Source organism: Manis pentadactyla, chromosome 5 (assembly GCF_030020395.1).
Source record: "Manis pentadactyla isolate mManPen7 chromosome 5, mManPen7.hap1, whole genome shotgun sequence".
NCBI lineage: Eukaryota > Metazoa > Chordata > Mammalia > Pholidota > Manidae > Manis > Manis pentadactyla.
This window is the reverse complement of record NC_080023.1, coordinates 1297627-1323434: the sequence shown is the minus strand read 5'-3', so window position 1 is coordinate 1323434 and position 25808 is coordinate 1297627. Positions and strand designations below refer to the sequence as shown.

The 25808-nt window shown below is 58.2% G+C and overlaps 1 protein-coding gene across 22 annotated transcripts in view; it reads left to right on the top strand.

Annotated features, from left to right (window-relative positions):
* The window catches only part of ABLIM2 (actin binding LIM protein family member 2), a 143240-nt gene that overhangs the window by 41787 nt on the left and 75645 nt on the right, over nucleotides 1-25808 (top strand). For all 22 annotated transcript variants that reach the window (XR_008997633.1, XR_008997632.1, XR_008997629.1 and 19 more), the window contains exons 3-6: nucleotides 6412-6595; nucleotides 12501-12616; nucleotides 18367-18493; nucleotides 21348-21441. Coding sequence is in view for 1 of the 22 variants with exons in the window: in XM_036921337.2 (XP_036777232.2) it covers nucleotides 6412-6595; nucleotides 12501-12616; nucleotides 18367-18493; nucleotides 21348-21441 (521 nt within the window). In the remaining 21 variants the exon portion in view is untranslated. The remainder of the gene's footprint in view (nucleotides 1-6411; nucleotides 6596-12500; nucleotides 12617-18366; nucleotides 18494-21347; nucleotides 21442-25808) is intronic.

Genomic DNA, 25808 nt, shown 5'->3' with positions numbered 1-25808 from the left:
CACAACCTGGCTCAGCCTTGGGGAGTTCTCTCCAGAGCACCCTGCCCTCCTGGGTGTGTACTGTCACCCTGATGGAGGCTGCCAGGGGCCTGATAATGGGCCTCGGGGCACCCCCAGAACAGAGGCTTGTGGAGAGTTTGGGGAGAGACGAAGGGAGGGGCACGTCCCAGGAAGCATGTTTTCTGGGAAGAGACAGAGCGGACCGTGGGTGTGAGAATGGCAAACTTAGCATTTCCGTAAACAAGAGGCCACCCACCTGGCTCTGCCCGTGCATCTGTGCCACCCCCTTGGGCCCTAGAATTAGGCTGAGTCTGCGCCAGGGAGGTCTTTCCTAAGGAGATGGTGACCACCACCCTGGTCAGCGCCTGGCCCCACCTGGAGCTTTTTTTATCGGAGCTGCTCAGGCCAGTGTGGGATTTGTACAGTTCAATGGTTCAGTTTTTTCTACTCTGCACAAAGATGCATTTGCTACATTTCAGAAAAGCAAAATCCATTAGGGGGCTGTTTTTACAAGCTTATTTTAAAAGACAAAGGGAAAGGCCCACTGTGATTCAAAGGATCGTCTGTGGGAGCGACCTTAGGAATGCAGCAAAGGGCACTAACGAGGTCCTAGAATCAGCCCATCAGCCCATCGCCTGGTGTGTAGGAGGGGAGCTGCCCCCGTGCGCCCTCCCCGCGGTGCCCTCGGAGGTTCAGCCTCCCGAGCAGATTGGGAGTAGCTGAAGCCCCTTCCTCACCGGCCTCGGTGGGAGAGAGGGGACAGGTGGGCACCTCCACTCAGCCTCTGTCCCTGGCGGCTGCTGAGCGGGCTGCCGTCGTGGTGGGGGGTCCGGGGCGCGGGGCCTGCAGTTCCACACCCCCCGCCACAGCCAGGTACTGAGTCTCACTGTCTGACGGGAGCCTTGTCGGCCCTGCGGATGCAGTGGGGACCCTGCCCTCTGTGAGTGGCACCTCTGCTCCCCCGGCTGAAGAAGGACATGGAGCCCCTGAGATTTCCTGCCGCTTTAACGAAAGCTGTGTTTGCCTGAGGATTAGGTGGTCCTGAGCTTCTCTCCAGGCTCTTTGAAAACGCGGCCTGTGAACCCCTGCAGGGGCTTTGGGATGAATAAAGAAACCTACTCACAGTGTCTTAAACAGCCCTGATATGTATCATCTCAACATGAAGCCTGCAGGTGGCCCCCTCACCCCAGACTCAGTTAATTTAACAGCCCACCAAGGTCACTCCGAAATCTTTCTCCGCTTCTCTGCCCCCAGCTGCCCCCTCTCCTGCCTCGTCCTGCGCTTCTCAGCAGGGCTGCGCCTCAGGGTCCCAAGATGGCTGCTGTAGCCCCGGGCATCAGTTCCCTGGTCAGCGGCACCTGACCCAGGAAGGGATTGAGAAGGGGTGTGACCAGGCAAAGGGGCCCTTTCCCTGGGACCCCCAGAGACTTCCAGTGTGAGTCACTGGCCGGACCTGCGTCGCACGTCCACCAGCACCAGCAAGAGAAGTGGGAGGACGGTGACCGGCCAGCTGCATCCGCCCCTGTGTGGGCACGTCACCAGATGCACCGAAGCAGACCTGACAGTGCAGACAGGCGCGCCCCCATGTGTTCTGAACAAGTGGTTCGGCGTGTCGGGATGCGCCCGTGAACAGAACCAGGCACCCTCGTCCTCGTGGCGATCACGGTCTAGGACCGGGGGACAGGGAACACTGGGTAGAGCAGGTACATTTGACCACAAGCTGGAAAGTGACGTGCTAGGAAAGGACAGGGACAGGTAAAGGCGTGGGTCAGCATGCTGGAGGAGTTACTGTTTCAAATGGGGTAATCAGGGTGGGCTTCACAGAGAAGGTGCCCTTTGAGAGAAGACTTGAGAGGGGTGAGTGAAGTGTTGCAGCCAGAGAGAGCAGCTAGGACAGCGCCACTGACGCGCAGAGCGAGGCTGGCAGGTTTGGGAGCAGCGGGGCGGGTGTCCGGAGCAGACAGTAAGGGCTGGGGTGGGAGGGGAGCTCCTTGTGAGGACCTCGGCCGGCCGCCGGCGCGGGAGAGGATCGGAGGAGCGCTGTGGCCGTCCTGTTTCCACGGATCACGGTCGCCCTGCTGACGCAGGAGCCGGGGCAGGTGAGGGGGGCGGCTCGGGCACATGGTGTCTGAGACAAGAGCCTGAGGACATCTGATCACGTCACCTCTTCCGGACAAAGCTGGGAAAACAGCCATCTCTATCTTCACACTAAAAAATGGGGATACACATAAGATGTAAACACATCTCACACCCGGCACGGAGTAGGTCCTTCAAGAAAAAATAAGGCTCTGCCATTTTTACCAACTTGAAATTTGCCTCGAAAAGTAAATCTGGTCCTCCTGACCCGTGTGTGGCCTCGGCCTGTGCTTCGAGGGCTGTGGTGCTCGGTAGCCCTGCCCATAATGCCCTTGGAACTCAGGCCCTGACTCTGAAATGATGGGCAGGTGAGGCCACAGCCCAGGAGGACCACAGGGAAGCAGACGCGCTCTGAGGGGCCAGCAGCGGGACGGTGCGGGCCCACGGTCATGGGAAGGAAGGCTGTGTGCCTGGCGAGGGGGCCGCCAGCCCCGCCTGTGACTTGGTAACGGTGGGTGCAGTTGTGCACAGGGACATATCCATCTGGAGACTATGAGTCACCACGTGGAAAGCAGTTCTGGGCACTGGGGGTGACAACGGAATGTGCAAATGCCAGCATCTCCCCTTTTGGGGCGCTCCCAGGGCATCGATGAGAAACTGACCAGGGCTTCCAGAATGAAAGGAGGGCTCTGGACAGGTGGGCCTCGTCCGTGGCCCAGGACACACGTTCTACACAGCCCCACCTATGCTCCAGGGACCACGGGTCACATGCCAGAGCTGCACGAGGTCACCAGGGGAAGGAATCTGCTGACTCAGGCCTGTGTCACACGTGGAGGGTCAGAGGCTGAGCCGAAGACAGAACCAGGGCTGGCGTGGCCCCGTGACCCCCAGACCAGCTCGCCGTACATGGGGGTGTGTGCCCGGAGTCCCTCTTCCTCCCCCGCCACGCAGAGACAGGAGAGGGGAAGGCGGTCCCAGGAACCGCTGGCCGGGCTCCGGCATCCCTCCTTCCGATCTTCTCCCCTGTCTGAGTCCTCTTGAATCTGACGTCACGCTGTATACACATTTGTGTATCCTGGTTTTCACTGTCACTGACCGCGGAAGCCCTTTGTCCCTCGTGTGAGTTCTCAGGGTCTGCCCCAATTCTTCCAACTGCAAGGCCCACAGGGAACTTGGCCGTCCCCCTGCTGCTGAACACCTACATCAATTCCTGCCCTGCCCTGGGCTAGTTGGTTTCACACCTCATCACACTGGTATCTTAGGACAGCCAGGAGAAGTGGGTATGGCTCACTCTGTTTTACAGATGAGGATGCAGAGGCCCAGAGAGCTTAGGTAACGTGCCCAAGGTCACACAGCTGGAAAGTGGCAGGATTGAGGCTTCAAATGCAGGCTGCCTGACTCCAAAGCCCAGCATTTATTTACCTCATTTGCAGTGATGCTGAGGTCAACACGGGGCAATTGAACTTCAGTGCATATTCCCAGTCATTTCTCAGGATAACGTGCTGGAAGAGAGATGGCTGGGTCAAAGGGCAGAGGCGGTTTTAACAATCTTTAGAGTCAGTGCCAAATGGTATTCCAGAAGTCGTCTTCCCACTGCTGCCCGCCCTCCTGACTGGTCCTCATAAATGCCCGTATTATATGAGCACCAAGGGCCCGACCCTCGGTCACCCACAGTGGCCCTGCTTCCCTTATCAGTCTTGGCTAATTTGATAAGCAAAATAAAACATAGTAATACTATATTGTGTTGATGAGGATTTTTAAAATTATTAATGAGGCTGGACTCTTAATTTTTAGGAGGCAGAAGTCTGGGTTTTAACTGTCTGGCCTTGACCTTAGCACCCTTGGGGCTGCTGCAGATGGCACTGGCCAGGGCCCAGCCTGCGGCAGGTGTGGCTGGAAAACTGTTCTGACTGCTGTCCGGTGCCTCGTGACATAGACCTGCATTGTTTCAACGGGCACTGCATCCATCTTCACATTTTTCTCCTTCAAGGACAATCAACCAACATGTGCTTACAAAGACTGGAGAAGCAGCCCACGGAGGGTGTCCGGGAGCCATCCTACTGCTCCACAGCTGTCTTGCTACAGGCAGTGTTTACCAAAAAAGGCACCGATTCCCCCAGAAGGCACCAGATAGGCTATTCTCTCCACGTGCGGGCACCTCTGCTTGGCCTGCCCCAGGGTGCAAGGTTATATGAGGGCTCTTCACCCTCAGGCTGGTGTGGAGAAGGACACGGGACCTGGTACCAGCCTCTGTCCTCTCAGAGTGAAGCCAGTGCAGTCCCTGCCTGGACAGAGGCCTTGCACGGTCAGGGCTCACACCATACTAGTTTGTGGCCCCTCTGTGCTGCTGCTTTTGGTCAGCCCTGATTCCAGGTGCAGGGACAGAGGCCCAGAGACATCAGGGAACCTTCTCGCGGCACCAGGAGCAGTGCCCACGTGGAGGCGGGATCTAAATCTGGGCAGCTCTGGCATCTGTGCTCTCCACACAGCTTGTGTCTCACCTTGTCTGAAGAGCTGGCATCTCCCTGGAGACATGGAATGACATTCCATGCATGGCAGGGCTGTCACCTGTGAAGGTGGCCTGGGCCGGAGGGACGGGGAACCCAGGAGAGACCTCCCCCCATGTGGGAGATGGTTGCTGAGCTGAGGGGTGGCTGCCTGGAGCCCCCAGGTGGCGGGTGGGTGGCGGGTCCTGAGCCCTGACGGCACCTGAGCTGGAGGCCTTGCTGCCGACCGGACACCCCGGAGACTGAGGAGATGCAGCTTCCAGACTACGGACTTCCATGGACGCTGTTCTGAAACCTGGCCTTCCTGAGAGGGCACCCGTGGCTGGGGGAGGCTGCTGGCTGCCCCGCGCCCCCCAGACTCCCTGGGTGCCAAACAAAGGCACAGTTCAAAAGTCTGGTCTCAGCTGCCAGGAGCAACCCCCGGGCCCCCATCCTTGTCACCAAGAGCTGTGTGCAGAGAGGACTTCCTTGGTACATTTAGTAACAACTTACCAACGTGTGTAACATATGTGTTGTGCTCCTATTGTAATAATACCTCAGTCCAGAATATGTAAATATTTAGAGCCTGTGACCACAAGAAATTTCTGATAAACCAGTTTCCACATTGACTCTGGAATTTTTTGTTTTAGGGAGCACGATAGGGCACTTTCTGTCTCAAAATACGTTTGCATTCCGTTTTTGGCAGTGGGGCGGCAGTGGGCTTCACAGCACAGAGGGGACACGTGAACTTTCCGCCTTTACTGAGAGCTTGGCTGCGGGCTTTGTAAGTGGACGTTGGTGGTCTTGCTTAGGCGCCCGCATGCCACCGGATGTGCCGAAGGACAACGTGGCAGCTGGATTTAAATGGGTCAATACTTAGAATTCAGCAGAAATGGCTTCCTTTGTAATCAGTTAATGTTTTGATGAAGACTTTAAGGTGTTGATTCCAAACTGTCTGAGGGCTTCATGGTGTTTCAAGGCTCCGGCTTGGGGGCTGTGACGCACGAGGACCCGGCGCTGGGGCCGCAGGGGGTCCTCTGGGCCTCCAGAAGGGAGGGACCGGGGCCGGCCAGGGCAGCCTAGGCTGCCCCCTCTGAAGCTGTGTGTGGCCCCCACGGGCCCCTGGGGCTGGGTGGGGAGTGCATGGGGTGAACAGGCCTGGGGCCTGGATGCCAACTGGCAGGCTATCCTGAAGAAAGGTGCCCCAACCTCTCCAGGCTCCAGGGCCCAGCGTCCTGGGGCAGGAGGTGTGTGCTGTTAGGGGTCAGTGAACCAAAGGATTCGTGTTCGAGTGTCTGCAGAGTTCTGCCTCTCCCAGGGGTTCTGGCATTGTCCACACTGTGGGAGACGGACATCGAGGACGTGGGGAGGCAGCAGGGTGGGGTGGGGATCAGGAAGCCTCACTGTGCGCAGTGGGGCAAGTGCGGGGATGCATCTGTTCTCCACGCTGCCTGGCTCATAGTAGGTGCTCAGGTATTCACCACCTTCCTCATCACCTGGCATAGCTGACAGGTGTGTGGGGCATCAGTGCTCGTCCCTGGTGGGCTCAGGGAGGCTCGGGAGGCACCCCAGTGAGAGAGAGAGGCCGCGCTGGTCCCTTAGCTCAGGCTGCTGCTTGTTCCAAGTTGTTGACCCTTTCTGGAAGCTTCCGTAAGACAGTCCACTCAACTCTAGGCTGAGGAGCCAGAGCTCAGGTCTGTGTCTGGAGCCTGGCCCCCTAAGGGGTTCAGTGAGCCACCCTGAGTTTGCCCCTAGGCCTGTGTCAGAGGTGGGGGTGTGGGGCATCCGCCAGGGCCTGTTAGAGCCAGGAGGTGGTCACCACTCTGCTGACACTGTGTGCTCTCCCCAGCGTGTGGCTGTGACCTGGCCGAGGGCGGCTTCTTCGTGCGGCAGGGCGAGTACATCTGCACGTTGGATTACCAGCGGCTGTACGGGACTCGCTGCTTCAGCTGCGACCAGTTCATTGAGGGTGAGGTGGTATCGGCCCTGGGCAAGACCTACCACCCCAACTGCTTCGTGTGTGCCTCCTGCCGGTGAGTGAGGCCAGCCAGCCCCCTGATCCTGCCACTGGCACTGCCTGCCTCCTGCCCGGCGGCCCTCCCTCCCTCCATTGGGCCACAGCTGGGGAAGGGAGAGGGTGCCAGCCAAGAAACGGCAGGTTGGCACTGGGTGGCCAGGCACCAAGGGCTGCCGACCAGTCCCAGCCCCTGCAGGCCTTTTGCCTGCCCACAGCACAGAGCCGGGCCATCTTCCTGGGAGTCGTAGAGGCCAGCAGGTTCTGAGGCTGCCAACGCGCGGCTTCCTGTGGCTTCTGGGCAGGGTCACTGTCCCGTTCCCTCTGGGCCCTTGGCCAGCTCCACTCTGTGCCAACATCCCCCTCAGGCTCCTTCCCTCACGGTGGTGCCCGCAGGGTCCGTGCTTTGGTCTCTGCCTGCCCACCCACTCAGCCGTCCAGGCACGTCCCATCTGCACACCTTGCCTCTTTCTCCCCTTGCCCTGGGCCTGTGGGTGACACCACCACCCAACCCACCAGGTGCATGAGCCCCTTCTAGGGGCGCCTTCCAGGGTCCCTTCCTTTCCAGCATCTGCCCTGCCCACACTGAGGCCTTGGAACTTGCCGGCCTGGAGTCTTGCCACGGCCTCCGCACTGTGGTCCCCGCCTCCCTCTGCTGCCGCTCCTTCTGCGCCCAAGCTCCTTGGCCCAGGGGAGAGGACCTTCACAATCCGGTCCGGTTCCTTTCTCCTTTCCTTCACCCACCCACTCACTCATTCACTCACTCACCCAGACTTTTCTAAAAGTCTACACGGGCCAGACGTGGGGTTGGCACCAGTGACCTGGTGATCGTTAGCTCAGACCCCACAGGGCTCAGCCGCTAGAAGCACCACAGTGCAACAAGAGTGCCTCCCCCTGGGCCTTGCCCACCTGGGAGGACAGTCCCCGCCTCATGGCCCCTGCTGCACCCTGTCCCATCGCTCTTCTGGGCCGCACAGCACTGTGCCAGCATGGCCCTGGAGCTGCCTAATGTGGGCTCCGGGCAGGCACAGGCTGGGGCCGGGTCCTCTGTGTCCCAGTGCCGGGCATAGAGCAGGGGCGCAGCGGATGATCCCTGGAGACGGACTAAGATCCTGCCCCTGGCAGCCATACGCAGCTCCCTTCTCTGCCCTGCATCTCTGGGCACTGGGCACAGAGGCCAGAGGCAGCTTTCCCATGTGGGCACCCTCTTTCTCGCCCTCCCATGGCTCCTAGGGGGTTGTTCCATTTCTAAAAACAAAGAATATAAAAAAAAAACCCAGAGTTGATTTTCTACTCTGTTCTCTGCGTCTCACCACACCCAGTTTAAAGGGGACTTTTTGGGTGTTGTTTCCAAAGCATTGTCTGTAGTTACAGCATGTGCGCCAGTCAGAAAGCAAAGCTGCTGTCCGGGGACTCCTGAGAGAGAAGGACAGTGACAGGGGACATTGCTGATGACAGAGTCCCTGGGCTGTTACAGTGTGTGGGGGTCAGATTTCCCCCAAGGGCTGCTTGAATGTTTGATTTCTGTGCACGTAGCTTAGAGACAAAGGCTGACACATCACAGTTGGTCTGAAAGATCATCTCTAGGTAATCTGCTATTTTAAATATAATAGCAGAGACCTCTGTCCTGCTGCAGCAACTGGGCTTGGCCTTACCACCCACTATAAACAACTAAAAAGCTGGACAAAATGTATGGAACAGCTGTTTTCCGACCTTGGAGAACAGGCAGCTCAGGACTAGGAGGAAGGAGAGGAGCGCAGAGGGCCTTGCAGCCCAGCTCTCTCCCTGGGGGCAGCTTCCCGGCGTGGTACAGGCAGAGGGGACCCAGGAGAGCAGTGTTCTCGCTGCGTCAGGAGACAGTGACCTGGGAGGCAGGAGCAGCCTGTCAGGGGGGAGGGAGCTTCGCAGAGCGACATCAGAGAGCCAGGTAGAGGAGCCGTGGAGCCTTTGACGGAGTAGGAAGCCGTGACATTTCACGAGGTGGGACAAGGAGTGACCAGGCTGCAGTAGGCTAAACAGCTCCCAGGGCTGGGAGACACCCAAGTTCTGGCCGGGTGGGGATCCCCCGCTGAACACCCAGGCGTGCAGTGCGGACACCGAAGGGCCGTGCCTTCTCAGTGGGACGGAACAGACCCAGAGCAGAGGCTGCTGCCAGCCTGCCTTAACCAAGTACACGAACAAGCCTCGACATGACCTTGCTGACCTGCCTGGGCCCAGAGCAGCCCGGCTCTTGTAGGAAGATAAAAAAAACTACAGCATTCAACAACATAAATCTGACGATGTCCAATGTCCTACCAAATGTTACAAGTCAGAAGAAGCTGGAAAGCGTGACTCAAAGCCAGGGAAGATCGGTCAGTAGCAATAGTCCCAGAAATGAGAGCAGCGGTGAAATTAGCAGATCGTGACTTTAAAACAGTAAGGGAAACAAACGTGTTTAAGTATTTAAAGGAAAATGTGAACATTAGTAGGAGTGTTATGGAAGCTGTGGAAAGAAACCAAATGAATTTCTAGACCTGAAAATTGCTGTACAGGAGTCAGCAGTAGATTGGGTATTTGTAGAGGAAAAGACTGGTGAACAGGAAGACAGAACAATAGGAACTCTTCGAACTAAAGCGAAGAGAGGAAAAATACTGAAGAACATGAAAACAGGCCCAGTGATCCTGGAATGTAGGTCAATCCGTCTGTCTTGCTTGGGATGGGGAGGGCAGGGAGTAGGAGACCAAAAAAACTGAAGAAATAATGCTTGAAAAATCCCCAAATTTGATGAAAACTGTGGATCCAAGAATCTCAATGAACCGCAAGCAGAATAAACACAACAGAAAACTTCCAAGTCCATCATAACCAAATTTCTGAAAACTCGGAATAAGAAATCGAAAGAAGAAAAGCAGCAATAGAAAAAAACATTCCCTACAACGAAACAGAAGAATATTGCAGTCTTCTCATCCAAAAAGTGCTCACCCGAAGGCAGTAGAACTGCATGTTTAAATAGCTTAAGGAAAAAATCTTTCTGATAATTCTATACCAAGCTGACAAAATATCCTTCAAAAATGAAGGCAAACCTGCTGAAGGGTGAGGTTTTTGGGGGGAGAGGTGATGTAAAAGCTCAAATTGATCATGGAAATGGAGGCATAACTGTGAGTATGCTGAGAACCGTTAGACTGTCCACACTGAGAAGTGAAGGTCATAGAGCATGGGATTGAAGAAATGTCAATAAAGCTGGCACACAAAAAAATGAAGGCAAAATATAGACTTTTGTAGACACACAAAAGCTAAAAGAACTTGTTGCCGGCAGACCCACACTACAAGAAAACTAAAGTGTTACAAGCTGAATAAAAATGTCAAAAGACATCAGTAAAATGCAGAAGTAGGCACCAGCTGGTCAATAGTGTGTATCTGAGGAGGGACTGGGATCCAAAATATATAAAGAACTCCTACAAATCAATAATAAGACCCAAAAAAACTTTTAAAAATGGGCAAAAGAATTTGAAAGATAATCCATAAAAGAAAATATATGCACAATCAATAAACACATGAAACAATGCTTAACATCATCAAGTCATCAGGGGAATGCAAATTAAAAACTAAAAGACGGCCACACTAGAATGGCTGAAACCAGAGATGGGTGACATCAGGTGCTGGTGAGGATTTGAAGCAGAAGGAACTCTCATACACTGCTTGCAGGAATGCAAGCAGTGCATGCAGCCTCTATGGAAAGCAGTTTGGTGGTTTTTTATAGTTAAACACAGAGTTAACTTATGACCCAGTAATTCCACTCTTGGTATTTACCCAAGAGAAGCGAAGGCACACATCTACAGAAAGACTTGTCCACAGATATTGTTAGAAGCTTTGTTTGTAACAGTCCCAAACTGGAAAGAACGCCAATAGCCTTCACCAGTGAGCGGAGCGCGAGTTGTGCCCCCTCGTGTGATGGAACCCCGCTCAGCCCCAGGAGTGTACTTGGGTGTATGCGCCGAAGTGAGTGGAGCTCAGAAACGTTATGCTGAGCGAGACTGAAGATGACGTCCTGTGTGGTTCCAGTCGTGCGCAGCTCCAGAAAGGGCGACACGAATCTGTGGTGACAGAATGCCCATCCTGGTTGCTCGGGGCCGGGGTGGAGGTGGTGGGGTGATTGTAGACAGCTGCGGGGAACCTTCTGCGGCGGACAAAATGTCTCCTGTCATTACTGTGGTGATGGTTACATGAGTGTGTACATTTATCAAAATACACTTCAATAAAGTTGAATTAACAAAATAATAGCTTCCATTTATTCAACCCCTCCTGTTCCCAAGGAGCATGCTAGAGCTTTCCACGCAGTAAGCCCCATGGATGGGTGGGTGGAGGGATGAGTAGCAATCCTGGGCCACGGGTGTTTTTAGTCCCATTTTACAGGTGCGAACCAGGAACTCAGAGAAGTTAAGTAACTTGCTCTGGGTCACACAGCCAGCGGTCCTCGGTGTGCACCCAGGGGTGGTGTGGGACTCCCACTCTGTCCCAAGACGTCCATTACCAGACCAGTTTCAGGACACTAAGAGGGAGGCAGGCAGGGCCCAGCACTAACACAGGTGGCACAGAGATGGCATCAGATGGCTGCGAAGCTGGGGAGGCAGACCTGCTTGGCCTTGTCATTCACCTGGTCACTCCAGCCCTCCCTCCTTCATTAACAATGACCTGTTGAGGGCCGGGGGTCCCAGGCATAGTTTTCAGCCCTGAAGAAGGCAGAAGGGAGATAGCAAAGGTCTAACCAGGGGAAGGGAATGTCCTGGTCTGGACAATTCTGCAGGCTACTGTCTTGGGGGGCAGGTTCTCCAGCCAGGCTCAGCTGGGGCAGGAAAGGTGGCCGCAGGGCTGCTGGGAGCTCAGTGGCAGCAGGTGGCAGGGGCGGACATGGGCAGGACACTCAGGTCACGTTTCCAGCCCTGGTTCACAGGTGGCCTGGCCCGAGCTCACCAGGGATCAGCTGCCTTCCCTCTCTCTCGGTCACCCGAGGAGAAGTTCTTGGGGCTGCGGGGACATGGGCTGGGTCTTTGCTGCCCCTACCCAGCCTCGATCCGCCCCCTATCCCCCAAACCACCCAATAACCTTACCTTGCACCAGGGCTGAGACAAGGGTGTGGCTAGTGAGGCACTGGCTTTAGATACAGAATTGAAGGGGGTGCCAAAAACTCAGTGAAGGTAAACGACAGTTTAACATGATATTTTCAAAAATTGAAATCAATGCAAAAAAATCCATGATGACCAACATGCCAAACTCTTAAGCAAAGGCAAGATCCAGCGTGCAGGACCCGGATGTCTGCACAGCATGCGTTTAGGGGCACTGCCTTCTCCACAGTCCGAGTCGGTGAGCCATGGAGCTTTGGAGCCAGACAGGTCTTGGTTTGACTCTGGCTCTGATATGCATCAGCTGTGTGTCCTTGGACAGGTTAACTATTCTCTCTGAACTTCAGTTTTTGCACCTTTAGGGAAAATATGAAGCAAACACCAATTTGGACAGACGTCCTAAAGTTATTAAATGAGGTGTGCATTTTAGGGATCAGTCATAGTGCCTGTCACCTGGCACATAGCAGGTGTTCCAGAAGTGGTAGTTGGTGCCATTACTATTGAACCGATGCAGACAAAGCTTCCTGGGTGGTCAGCGGAGGCCATGGTTCGGACCAGCTGAGTGACTGCCTTATGCCAGGCTCTGGGCCGGCCTCACTGTGCCGCACCCCACACTGCAATTCTGCCTGTTTGTACAGTGAGAAAACTGAGGCTAAGTGGCCAGTGACTGGCCTGAGGTTGCACAGCAAGGATGCACCAGTGCCAGATGGAGAGATCGCACTTGTCTCCACGAGTCCTGGGGGAGGTGGTGGCAGGCCACCTTGGGGGGCTCCCCGCCAAGAGAACAGCGGACGGTGGCCTGGCTGCTAACGCACTCTCTTGTTTCAGGGTGCCCTTTCCGCCTGGGGACCGAGTGACCTTCAACGGGAAGGAATGCATGTGCCAGAAGTGCTCCCTGCCCAAGTCTGTGGGTGGCAGCGCTTGCCTGACCCAGGGCCTCTGGAGTAAGTGGGTGTCAGCAGCAGAGGGGCAGGGGCTGAGCTGGGTGGTGGGCCTGCAGAACCTGGGAGGGGGCTGGGCAAGGGGCAGGGACCCAAAGCAGAGGAGACAGAAATGAGTCTCATGACAAGGAAAGGGAGGGAAGAGGGACAGACATCTCCCGGCACTCCTGCCCCCGGGCCTTTGCACAGGCCGAGCAGCCACCCCATTGTCACTCCTGCTTTCACACCCCACTTCCTCTCCCGCTCTCAGCCCCCTCTAGCCTGCCTCCTCTAGGAAGCTGGGCCTCCTCCTGGTCCCTTCCCTGCAGCACACACTCAGCTCCCTGTAGCTCCTTGCAGACGGTCCCGAGCCCTGTGGGAGAGCCATTAGCAAGCCTTGAACTCAGGGTCCTGTGGCCAGGGCTCTTGGGCTAACTGCTGTACCACCCAGGAGCTAGGCCAGGGTGTATCTGCAGTGGGTGCTCAGCACATGCTTTTAAATGAAGCAGCAGGAGGTGGCTCCTGCAGAAGAACACCTGCTGGCTGGAGGGTCACCACCTGGGCTGGAGGCCAGGCTCGGGGCTCTTTGAGGCCAGAGAGGCACCGTAGGGACTGGGCAGGGGCCCAGTGCTCTGGGACCTGCCGCTGCAGAAGCAAGGTTTTCAGAGCCCAACCCATGTGCCACAGTCACTGGTTCCCTGGTGCCAGGGCCACACATCGCAGAACCAAGGAGCAGTTTGTACTGGTTTCCAGAGCCAGCCCCTTGCCCCTAGTTGACTTCCTCTCCCCTACTGAACCCCCTCTTCCCACCCTCCTCGTCAGCTAGGACGCCCCTACAGAGGGGATCGCACCTCCAGCCTCCCGGGGTCAGCTTTGGCTTCAGGGGCGGGTAATAATTTTACTCTCTGAAATGAGGTGAAGCCTTTATTCCTGGGGGAGCCAAGCTTGAAGCAGCACCAGCTGGTGAGGCTGTCCCTTTGGGGGCCGGCTGAGAGTCCGTCATTCAAAACTTCCTTTCTCTCTGAGGTCTGGATTCATTGAATTTTTGAGAATTTGCTCCACAAATAGTACTGTTACAGTTAAGTCTAGACTAGTAGTCAAAAGTTCTACAGCAGAATAAAAAAAGGGAGAGGTTTGTTTGAATAGCTTGTCCAGAGCTTCCTGGCAGCCAGAGTGAAAGGGGAAATATGCCCAACCACAGACATCGTGTGAGATTTTTTTGAGATTTTTAAAAATGTCATGGGAGAAAAGGGTTTGCCTTTTCCAAATATAAATTATTTTAAAATACAAAATTTGCATTTTCAAAGAAAAAATGCTCCCCTGACCTCCAGATGGTCTAGTAATATAACCTGCTCCTTCTCACAGCACGCAGTGACAATCCCCAGCTTAGGACCTTTTTGTGCTTAGGAAGTGTTAAACTTTCATCCCCAGCTCATGGCCCCTGTGCAGATGTGCAGGGCCTTCCCAGCTCCTGCCTCCTCTTGTCCCTAGGGCAGCCCTGCCCAGCAGGACCCCCTCCTTCCATAGGTGCAGAGGCTCCGTGAGTCCAGTGGGAGTTGGATATGTGCTGGGCCCAGTATCCAGCTAGGAAGTGGTGTGGCTGAGGTCTGGGCCAACTCCAAACAGAGGAGCTCGCCCTGCTGTGACCAGAGGCCTTCAGAGGAGGTGGCCTGTGTTCTGGAACTTGAAACACAGGTCCCAGTAGGTGGGCATTTACAGACCTGGACTGGGAGCAAAGCCTGGACGCATGTGTGATATGCTGAGGGCAGTCTCCAGTCCCATGTGTGTGGACAGGGGTGCTGCTGTGGGGCACGGGACAGCAATGAAGCCAGATCTCAAAGCCACGCAGAAGGGTTCCCACTGCATCCTGGAGGCAGCAAGGAGCCACAGAAGGCTGCTGAGTGAGGCAGTGTGGCGGCCATCAGGGGATGCTGGGAGATGAGCCTGAGCAGCAGGTCTGCATGGCTGCGGGCAGGGAGGGGATGCCTCCTGCGGTAGAGTGTCTAGGGTGGAAGGGGCACACTGCCCTTGCCTAGGGTGCAGGGAGTGGCTGGCTATTTAGGTGGGAGACATGCCCGGGTCCAGGCCTCACCTTCCCTCTCCTCTCTGGCCCTGAGCCTGCTGCTTAATAACAGGAGACACTCCTCTCTCTGGGCACCCAGCTGTCCAGGGAGGAGTTGCACTACCCCTGCTGGGGCCCAGCCCTGCCAGGACAAGGATGGGGTCACAGCCGGGAACTGGGGCCACATGGGAGCCAGGAGCTGAGGCCCCTCGGGGTTAGGAGGGGAGGCCCCCATCCCCTGGTGTGTGCAGATGAAGGGCCAGAGCTGAGGCCAGGGCTGAGGCCCTGGAGCTTCTGTGCCTCCCACAGCCGCCTGGGGAGCGGGGCAGCCAGACTGCCCGGTCAAAGGAGGCAGTGGGGCTCTGCGGGGGCAGCAGCCATACCAGCCATCCTGGTGCATACAGTGGCCACCTTGTGAGGTCCAGCTGCTCTGTGGGGTGTGGCCACCTTGTGGGGTGCAGTGACTGTGGCTCAGCCCCTGGAGCCCACCCTCTCGGGGCGCCTCCCCGCTCCCACGCTGCAGTCAGGGCTCAGAGCAGCGGCCCCTTCTCTCTCCCAGCGGCTGCCCTTCCTGCTCTGCTTGGGCTCCTTAGAGAAGTCGCAGGCCAAGCCCAGAACAGTCCAGGCACTTCCAAGTTTCAGAACTCAGTCAGCTCCTGGCTTTCAAAGGTCAATCTCAGATTTGACTCAGAGGCCTCCTCTGCTCCCGACCCAGTTAGACCTGGTCTGGCCCTGCAGCCCCACCCCGAGTTCACAGCTGGGTTCAGAGAGGCTGCCCAGCACATCCTGGGTCCCGCAGCGCTGAGAGGCAGAGCCAGAGACCCGATAACCTCGTCTATTGGAGGAGGGAGTACATAGGGGAAACTAGGAAACTATGTGGAAGTTTCTAGAAGGGCCATGCCAGGGAAGAGGCATAGGCCTGTCCCCTTGCTGTGGCAGCAGAGCAGGCCCAGGGTGTACTACAGGTGAGCAGATGCCAGCTTTGACTCTTGGCAATGGGGGCATACTTCCTTGGGACGTCCCCCTTGTTGACAACTGTAGTCAGCAGGGTTTGTGACACAAGATTCTGTGCTGTGGTTTGCCAAGTGTGCACAGCTATGCTGAGCCCCAGATGTGTCCAGACACTGACTGCTGTTCCCATGACAGCCCGCTTGGCACCGTGCTCTGGCCTCGTCAGGGATCACTATCAGTGGGACTCTGCCCTGAGGGAGGCGCCGGGCTGGTGTCGGTCCCCCTGCCCCACAGCAGCTCCCGGGGCATGTTTGGGGGCCTCTGGCTCCTGCCCTGGGGGGCACACTGCCCTTGGGGTAGGAGTCCTGCAGAGAACAGGGGGCTTCCCCCACTGCGTGCCCCCGGGCCTCCTGCCAGCCTCCCCTGTGGCAGCTATAGTGATAGAGCGTTCAGCCCCACCCGCATGTCATCGTTCATCAAACGTGTCCTCCGTGCCGTGGGCCGGTGGCTGTTTGCTCTCCTTACTCTCGTAACAACCGCGTGAAGTTGGTGCTATTATCATCCCATGAGTGTGTCCCCATTCTACGGGTACAAAGAGGTGCAGTGACTTGCCTGAAGTCACACAGGCGGCAGGGGCAGCCTGGCTCCAAGGGCCGTGTCCCTAACCTTCGCCTACCCCGCCTCCCCTCCAGCCACAGTGCCACCCTGTGCGCTCTGTGCTCCCTCGCTTAGCCTGTTCACAGAGACGCAGACCACGGCCCAGAGCAGGGTTGCTCAGCCTCGGTGTGACTGATGCTCAGCCCCCATGATTCTGTGTGGGCTGCCTGGAGGCATGACAGTCAAAAGGGTCCCCATACATTGCCCAGGCGCCCCTGGGGCTTGCCCTCTGCTGAGAGGCTGTCTTGCCAATGGGTTTCAGCCCCAGATAAGTTCACTGTGGATTCAATGTGAACAAAGAAATGACAGCAGAACATTCTTGGGGTGAAAGGGTTATACCCAACTGTATTCCCATGGTGGCAGGTCAGTCACTAGAATCCCGTCCACTCAGAGTGTGTCTGCAGGCAGCAAGCTGGTCTCAGCCGTCCTCTGGGCCTCTCTGCCTGCACAGCCGTCCCAATCTCAGTCCTCAGCGCTGCCACCACTCCAGCCTCTGCTCTCCTGCAGCCTTGCAGCCGTGCCACCGTGTCGCCCAGAGCACTGGGCGGAGCTCTTTATATAGAGTCAGAAACAATGCATTGCCCACACGTGTGCGGTGGGCCAGCCGACCAGGGCCAGGTGGGAATCCCGGCCACGGGAACCTCCCCTTTCTCCACAGAGGCACTCACGGCGAGCTGCCTGCACGCTCGGGTGCGGGTGCAGGAGCGTGTCTCTGCCCCGTGGGGACCGGAGGTGGGCTGGGGAGGGCTCTGGCTGCCTCCTGAACTTGAACGGGAGGGCCTTCTCTTGGCCCCCCTTCCTTCCTTCTCCCCTTCATTCATTCCTTCAGGCACACATGTATTCACTCACTAAGGCTTCTGGGTTGTCAGCCCGTGCTCGGCCCGGGGTCCTGAGATGAGGGGAAGCTGCTCACAGCCCAGGGTCTTGAGTTTGGTTTTCCGGTGTGTTCTGAAGGAACGTGTGGATTTGAGGTGATGATTTAGGAAGCCAGTTTGACCAGCAGTTTTGTGGGTTTTAAATATTTTTTATTTTTAAAACAATATGATGCTGGTCTCTGCCAAGGAGAGGAGCAAAACCGTGTGTCACAGCAGCATCGGAGCCTCCTCTGCAGCCAGGCGGCTCCTGTTCCTTGGCCCTGGCCGTGCGGAGCGCCTGGCCGTGCGGAGCGCCTGGCCGTGCGGGCGTGGCCCAGTCCTCTGTGTGCGTCTGTCACGTATGTGGTCACCACTCTCCTCTGGAGAGAAAACCAGCTCGACGGGGAAAGCCTCACCCAGCGTGGCCTGCGAGTGGGGCCGGGATCTGCAGCCAAGCCTGCCAGGCCCTGGGCCCCACTCCTTCATGTCAGAACCTGGGGTCCCTGTCCAGCCCGTGAGCCCTTCGGCTGAGCCTGTGGGTTGTACGGGGCTCCTGTGGGCATGGGGCCGTTCGCCAGATGCCCCCTTCATCTGTGCCTTTCAGGACCCTGCAAGGGGCTCCCAAGGCCCTGTCCTTGTCCAGCCCCAACACACGCAGACACACACACGGAGACAGACATATACAGACACAACACGGGCACACACAGGGACACACACTCACGCGCATGCCCACAGACATGCTCATGCACACACAGACACACATACACACACATTCAAACATACAAATACCCCAGGCGGGCTGTGCTACCACTCTGTGCCCCAAAGGCTCCCTGGCCTGCTCCCCCCCTCACCCTTCACTCATGTGACCTGGACTGTGGGATCCCCCAGTGTGGCCACCCACAGCCGGAGGAACCTGGTGGCAGGTGCTGAGGCGAGGACCTGGGTCTCCAGAAGCACTGAGCAGGGATGGGTGTGGCTGGGAGGGGCAGAGGGGGTGTGCGGAGGCAGGTCACAGGGCCAGAGCAGGGGCCACAGGATGGGGAGCACCAGACACCTAGGGGAGGAGTCCAGGGGCCGACGTGGGGGGCCCGGCCAGGGCCTGGGCTGAGACCTGGAGCAGGAACACAGGCAGGGGGACTGAGTGTCCTGTGTCCCGGACGCTGCCCGACGGCCACGGGAGGGCCATGGGGCGGTGAGAGTGCAGTGGCAGCTCAGACCCCCCTGAGGTGGCACGTTTCTGTGTCTTCCAGGTTGTGGGGGCTGCGGCACAGAAATCAAACATGGCCAGTCCCTGCTGGCTTTGGACAAACACTGGCATTTGGGCTGTTTTAAGTGCAAGGCGTGCGGGAAGCAGCTGACGGCGGAGTACATCAGCAGGTGAGTCCCCGGGCCGCTGCTCTGCTGGCCTCTCCTGTCCCGCTGCCAGGCGAGGAAACCTGGCCAGAGCCAGGTGTGCCCGTCCCGCGGTCTGGTGCCTCCCCTGCGAGGCTCGCGTCCCCGCTTACAGAGCCCGCATGCGGCTCCGAGTCTGAAAACTGATGGAGCCACGTCACCACCTCCATCTCTGACTTTATCAGATGCCTCCTGCCCCCACCCCTGGGTGCCACTCTCCCTCTGAATTTGCCCCCATTGCTGGCACCTGGATATCCTGCAGAATGCAAAGTGGACAACAGCTGATGTCAGGAGTGAGGAAGGGGGGCTGACCAACCCCCTTGGTCACAGGGGTGGCAGCATAGCTCCGCATTCCCACTTCTACAGTGCCAGGCCCTCGGGCTGTCCCACTGGCTGACAGCGTCCCATGCAGTGCCAGGCCCTCGGGCTGTCCCACTGGCTGACAGCGTCCCCAGATGCGTGGTCAGGACCCAGTGACGGCTGCTTTGCGTCGGGGTGTTAGAGCACATGCTCCCAGGAGGCAGTGTGAGGGAGGCTCGGGAGATCACAGCCTGAGCAGCAGAAGCTGGTTTGTTGGGAGGCGGCGGGGTTGGGGGCTGTATTTTAATCCCAGAGATGAGTGCGTTGAGACTGGTCAGCTCCCAACAGCGTGGGCCAGGGAAGAGTTGAGGGCTGCATGAAGATGAACGGCTCTCTGAGCACAGGGCGGGCTCCTCCCTGCCTGTCAGGGCATTTTGATGATGTCCATCAAAGACTGTCTAGGTCTTCATGCCACAGAGTGCATGTTACAGTGGAGGAGTCCAAAGCAGGTGGCTGGACGGCCCCGTCTCAGTGTCCTGGTTGATCTGGACCCCACTTGTGCTCAACATCACTGTTGGGGGTACCTGGGTGGGTGTTTCTGTGTTGTTTCTTATGTGACTGTACAATTATTTCAAAATAAAACATTTTCAGTACAAGTCCCCAAACCAAGGTGAGCCTCCGTCCTGGCTGGATCAGGCTGGGTGAGTTTCTGGCCACTGCTCCCCACCTGGGCCAGGGGCTGCTGCCCGTCATGTAAGGAAAGGGATGTGCTCACACAAAGGCAGTGGGGGGACAGAGCCCTTTAAATACACTCAGCATGCCAGGGCCCAGAGCGCTGCCACTCACCCACACTGTGGAGGCGGCTGAGCAGCTTCCTGAGCCACCCAGAGCTGAGAGCGGGGTGCGCAGGGGTTGCCATAGACACATTAGCTTTGAAACTCCTGGGTTTGCTGCGCACACACCCGTACGTGGGGAAGAGTGGGGGCATTTGGGAGTGGATCTGAGGGCCCAATTTATACCTTCCTCTCCTAAGGAAGGGCTCCTTCTCTATGATCTGCCACGTGGCCCCAGGGCCCGGTCACCCCACACACCTTGCCCTCCTGGAGGTATCCCTGCCTCCTGCAGAAAAGGGGGTGCCCTTAGCTCCAGCCTCCCATCAGCTGGAGAAATTTTACCCTCTGTTGGCTGCTGTGTAAAAATCAAAACCAGATTGGGACTAGCCCAACAACCTCAGCAGTGCTGGGAGGGGACATGCCCTGGAGTAGCCAGTGCCCCCATGAGTGCCAACACCCAACTCCTGCTGGGCCAGGCCTGGGGCAGGGGGACAGCCCTGGTTAGCAATGACAGTGGCCTCAGCCTCTGATGGGCAAGTGCCGTTGTGTGCCAGGAGCTGGCCACACCTTCTCTTGTTAAACCTTACTGTTATTTCCCCCATTTTACTGATAGGGATACTGAGGCTCAGAGAGGTTGGGTGACTGCCCAGGCTCACAGAGTGGGGGCATGGCAAGCCTGCGCACCACCCTGCTGCCCTCCAGCACCACACGGAGCATGGCCGCCCAGAAACCCTGCACCCCCTTGGGCTGTCCATCCCCTCCACACTGCCTTCTGTCCTGTTGTGTTGACCTCATGGCGATGGTTACAGTCACTTTTAAATGAGCTCCTAGCCCCTGCCAGGTGCTGCGTCAGACCTCACAGCTGCATTGCATGCTGTCAACAGCCCTGACACTAGCTTTCCGCCCTGGTCCCTTTCTGGAGCTCCGTGTTTCGGCACTTCACCCAAGGCTGCCAAGTATTCAGGAGCAACACCCGGGTGACATTTCACTCGTCACTAGTGCCCCAACACCATGAACAGCGCCTGGCATGTTGGGGCCACACTGTAAATGTTCGTGGGGAGAACGGATGCATCGTCCGGTGGCCCTTCTGCTTCTTTGTGCGTAGGACGCCTCTGATGCCACACCTGGGAACAGTGCGGGCCACCCTGCCCCACCGCACCTGCCACCTGGGATGTGCGCACCCCTCGCCGGCTCATTCCTCAGCCTGGTGTCTGCCGTGGGCACGTTAGTCATACCATCTTTCGGTCCCACGTTGTTCTCAGGCACCCTGGACCCCGGCTGGAAGGAGCAGAAAGCCCCCTGATGAATGAATGGGCAATTTCCTACCCAGTTCTTGAATGTGGGACAGAATGAACCAGAAGAGCCATGTTTTGGAAACGTCTTGTATTTCCCAGGTGTGGCTTTACTGGCCTGGCGCAGCCTCTGAAAGCGGCTGCCAGTCCCTCCCTCACCCGCCGGCCCCCCTCCATGCCTCAGCTTCTCCACCTGTGAAATGGTACAAGCGTCATGATGTTTCTCACGGGGCTCGTGGCAGGGGACACCGTGCCGGAGCCTAGAAGCGCCGTAAGCGCTGTCAGGACAGCATCATTATTTGGAGTAGGAGGAGGCGGGCCCTTCCCCTTTGTCGTGGTCTCACTCCTTGTCAGGGGCTGTCGGATCTGGTCCTCTCAGTGAGCCCCCGCCATCCTGACTGCCTGTCTCTGCAGGAACGGGCTGCCCTACTGCGAGACCGACTACCACACCCAGTTTGGCGTCCGCTGTGACGGCTGTGAGAAGTACATCACGGGGCATGTGCTGGAGGTAAGGCGGCCCGCGGGCAGTGGGCACCGGCCCAGGCAGGCCTGGGGTCATGTGCGGGGCACCGTGCCCTCTGAGCCAAGTCCTGCTCCGCCTCCCGAGGCTGACCTGCCTGCAGGGAGCTACTGTGGGGACCCAGAGGGGCTCTGGGGGTCCCCCATTCATGTGTGTGCACGAACCCACAGCCCGGAGCCTTTGCCCCCCTTCCTCCCATCTCTTCCCCGGGGACGCCTGCCTCAGCCTCCCTCACCTGTTCAGTGAGTGCCGCCTCCTCCAGGAAACCCTCCCCATGACCTTCTCTCTCCCCCGCCCCTTACACGTTGGGAGAGCTGGAGCAGCGGGAAGGACTCGAGACCCTCAGCCCAGCCCTTTGGTGTCCAGCTGGAGAATCTGGGTCCTGAGCGGGGGAGGCAGGACCGTGTCCCCCACAGGAGCCCGAGTGGCTGCCCGGCAGACCGAGCAGCAGGGGTGAGGGGGGTGAGGGGCGGGCAGTGTGTTTCTGATCTGGGTGGCAGTTCGTGGTGTGTTCCTTTGTGAAAACAGCATGTTATGCACTGTTCTACATTCGGTCAGTAAGATAAATCCCAGGGACACCCGGGACCAAGCCCCACCCACCTGGCCGTCTGGGCGTGCGCATAGCCTGTGGGGGAGGGTGCAGGTGGCCAGAGGACTTCAGGGACAGAGCAGGGGCCCTGGCCCAGCCAAAGGCGGGAGCAGCCGCTGTGGTGGGTGGATAGGTAGGCGGGTGAGGTTGTAGCCCGCACCCCACCCTCCATCCTTGACAAAGGCTTTGAGCCAGGGAATACCAGTGAGATTTGCATTTCAAAGAGCCTCCTCCCTGGGGCAGCTGCCAGGCCCTGGAGGCCAGAGGCTGGGAGGCCAGCCTGGAGCCGGTGGGACTGGGCAAGCCTACCCCTGCATTTCCCAGGACTCCGGCCCTGCTGTGCCCACAGCGGCGCCCAGCACGTAATGGGGCTCAGAATTCAACTTTCAAATTGCACATTGGATGCCGAGGGGCTTTCTTCGAAGTTACATTGACTCCCAGGCAGCAGGGACAGGGGCGTATGGGGCCCAGCTCACACCCACTGCAGGAGGCAATGCTGCCAGGCTGCCCTCCGCGCCACCTGGGGCCCGTCCCAGGCCCTGCGTGGGGTCCCGCCCTCCTCTGCTGAGAGGCTGGGCACACATGTGGCCACAGCTCATGGCTCAGACCAAACAGCAGTGGGGACACTAATGATGCCGCCATAGTTAGCCAAGCCTTTTGGAGGTTTCCTCCCAGGGTCTCTGTCCGTGTCATCGCCGTCGATAGCAAACCATTTCTACAGCTTTACATCCTGATTTTCTCACATGGCGTTTCCCATTTAACAGAGTCCCATGCTTTTGTTTTTTGTGTTATGGGTCTTCACAAAAGCAGCTTTATTGGAATGCAGTTCACTCGCCCTTTACAAGTGTGCTGTGCGGCGTCCTTCTGTCTTCATGCCCTTGTGCAGGGGCCCACGTGCACCTTAGGGGGTGCCTTGACCTGGAGAAGAACCTGATGCCCAGCCTTTACTCCCCTGCACCCCAGCCCTGGCGGCCCCCTGTCTGTGTGCTGTCTTCCCTGTTCTGGACATTTCGTTTGACCAGAATCGCACAGGCGTGGCCTCGGACAGGCCTCTTTCTCACGGCGCAAGCGCTCAGGCCCGCCCTCGCGAGCACGCTTCACTGTGGGTCGTGTCTCGTCAGGACTGTTCCAGAACCTGTGAAGCTGGTCCGTTACTGCTGGGCAGATCTCTGCTTTCCAGTTTTTACTTACTACAATAAATAACACAGAGATGAACATCTTTTTTTAAAATTACATTTCTAATTTTCCTTGAGAACCATTTCTTCACAGAAATGTAGAAGCTGAGGCAACAATTACCAACTTTTTGAGTGTTCTTCAAACTTAGAAATTGCTTTCCAGAAAGGCTGCTCTCATCGATGGGCTCTGATGTGTCGCGTCTCTCACAGTGGGTGTGATCTTTATGGAATCCTGTGCCGACCTCGTAAGTGAGGACACGGGCCTCCTTCCATCCCTGGTGATGGCGGGTCTTATTTTTGGTCATCTTTAGCCAGGGTTCTTATATTTCAGTTATCCTTCCTAAACCTACCTGCCTATCGTGTTTCCTGACTGATTGGTGGGTGGGCCGCACGGTGACACTGTTGGCATTTTGTCTGCTGAGCGACTTGTATTTTCTTGGGTGATGATCATATTAATATTTACACCCACATGCTTTGAATGTGGCCGGAGATGCATCCTCGCCCAGTACCCGCAGTGGGGTAAATATCAGGGGTGGTTCTTCTGGAGGAGACACGGGTCAGGCCACACTGCCCCGTCACGCGAGCTGTGTTTCTCTCTGTTCCCCCAAAACCTCCCCCCTCTCCAAGGCTGCCGCCCCCGTCCCCCACTGGTGACCTTATCTTCCACCCGACAGGGGTAACGGGCCAGACACTCGGGGCTGTCCTCGGGCTGTCCGTGCGCCCGTCCCCTCTCCGTGCTTGCTGACACAGGCGCAGCCCCGCTTCCCCACAGCCCCGGCCCCGTGCTGGGCCCTGCCCCTGCCCCCCGGGCCCCGCCTGTGCTGGGTCAGACCCCTCCCGCCTTCTCCAGAGTCTCGGCCCTCCCCTCCTTTCCTCCCCCGCGTACACACGCCCCGCTCAGAGGGCATCCTCCCCGGTGACCTTTTAAACAGCCCAAGTCTCCCTCTGTGCGGCCGAGCCCCTCCCTCTGCTGCCCGTCCTGCCCTCTTCCCTCCCAGCCTCGGGCCCCCACGCACCATGCTCCCGGGCTGTCTGCTGGGGCTGCAGGGCCTGCTTCTCCCGGCCCCGGGCCTCCCCGCACCTGGCCTCTCCCCTCTCCAGGTACCTGCCGACTCGCGCCTGGGCCTCTGAACCGCGCTTCTCCTCGGCAATGTTGGGGCTCTAAAACTCGGCCAGGCCAGCACCAAGTTCAGGAACGACCAACGCCTCCCTCACCTGTGCACACTCGTGGTCCCCTCACACCTCCCGAGCCCTCAGAGAGCTGCGCCACCTGGTGCCCCACGCCCGGCACCTGTGCCCCCAGGGGAGCGTGTGCTGGGCAGGGCTCAGCCTGCCACGGTGCCCTGATGCGGGCGTGCGCCTCGGGCCGGGCAGAGCACCGTGCTGGCGTCCCTGCCGCCTCATAGCGGGGCACATCTTGGCTCAGGCAGGCGGAGCCGCTGCTGCTCCAGGCGCGAGTCTAGCCTGGCCTGCGTCCGGGCACCGGGCCGCGTTCCCTGCATCCTGGAGGCAGGCGACACACCGCGCCCCAGCCCGCTGCCTGCCCTGCCCCTCCTGGCCCTGAGCAAGCCCTGCGCTTGACCACAGGACGCTCTGGTAACCTTGGGGCCTTACCGAGACCCGGCAGTGTCCCCAGCTCAGTGCTGGCCCTGTGGTGACCGGTGGGCGTCAGGGGTGTCTTCATTATTGTCATTCGTCCGTCAGCAGGCCTCCCCTTGAGGGGTCAGGTGGGCAAGGGTGACCCCGTCTGCAGTGTACACGTCTGGGATGTAAGGCCAGGACAAATGCAGGATTGGGGAGTTTGGTGCCTGGGAGTGGGGCCTCTCTTGGTGCCCACTGGCTGCCGTCAGAAAGGGGCCATCTTACATGCGAGCAGCAGAAAACCAGGTCTGGGGTTTTCTTCCTTATCTGCGGTAGAGAATAAAGGGCCTCCCAGGAAAGATTGATGCTTCTGTTCTTGCCTCTGTCTGCAAGTTCCCCGTGCTCCCTGGCGCGGCTGAGTCGGCAGCCTCTGCAAAGCTCTGAACATCCCCCTCAGGGGCGAGGCAGCGGCTGCAGGCGGGTGGAGAGAGCCCCGCTCCGCGGAAGGGGAGCTGTCGCCCAGGAGGCACCGCCTGAGCTTGGCCAGAGCGTGCCGGTGCCCGGCGGCGCGGGCAGGGGGCTCCTGGGGGAGCAGCAGGTGGAAGGTGGCAGGAGCTGAAGAAGAAGGACCCAGACCACAGGCGGAAGGCTGAGCGTGTCCATCCCCACGGTCACCCTTCCCCTTCCAGCCGGCCTGTCCTGGGAGCAGGCACTGGAGAGGGGCTGTGGGGGTGCAGCAGACTGGGCTCTGGTGCCAGGACCCTGTGCAGGTAGGAAGCCTGGCCAGGCACTCCTGAGGGTTGATGGGGGGGCCAAAGGGGCCGTGCCGGGCTTCAGGTGGGCGGGCTTGCTGGGAGCAGGGACAGGTCAGCCAGGTGTGAGACCCCCAAGGCACCCATCACCCCCCACCACCACCATGTTTTGCCTGCTAAGATGCTGGTCAGCCCCAGGGCTTTGCTCTCCTCAGAGCCCAAGCCGGAGAGCAGCCCAGGCCCCCTTCCCCACCAGCA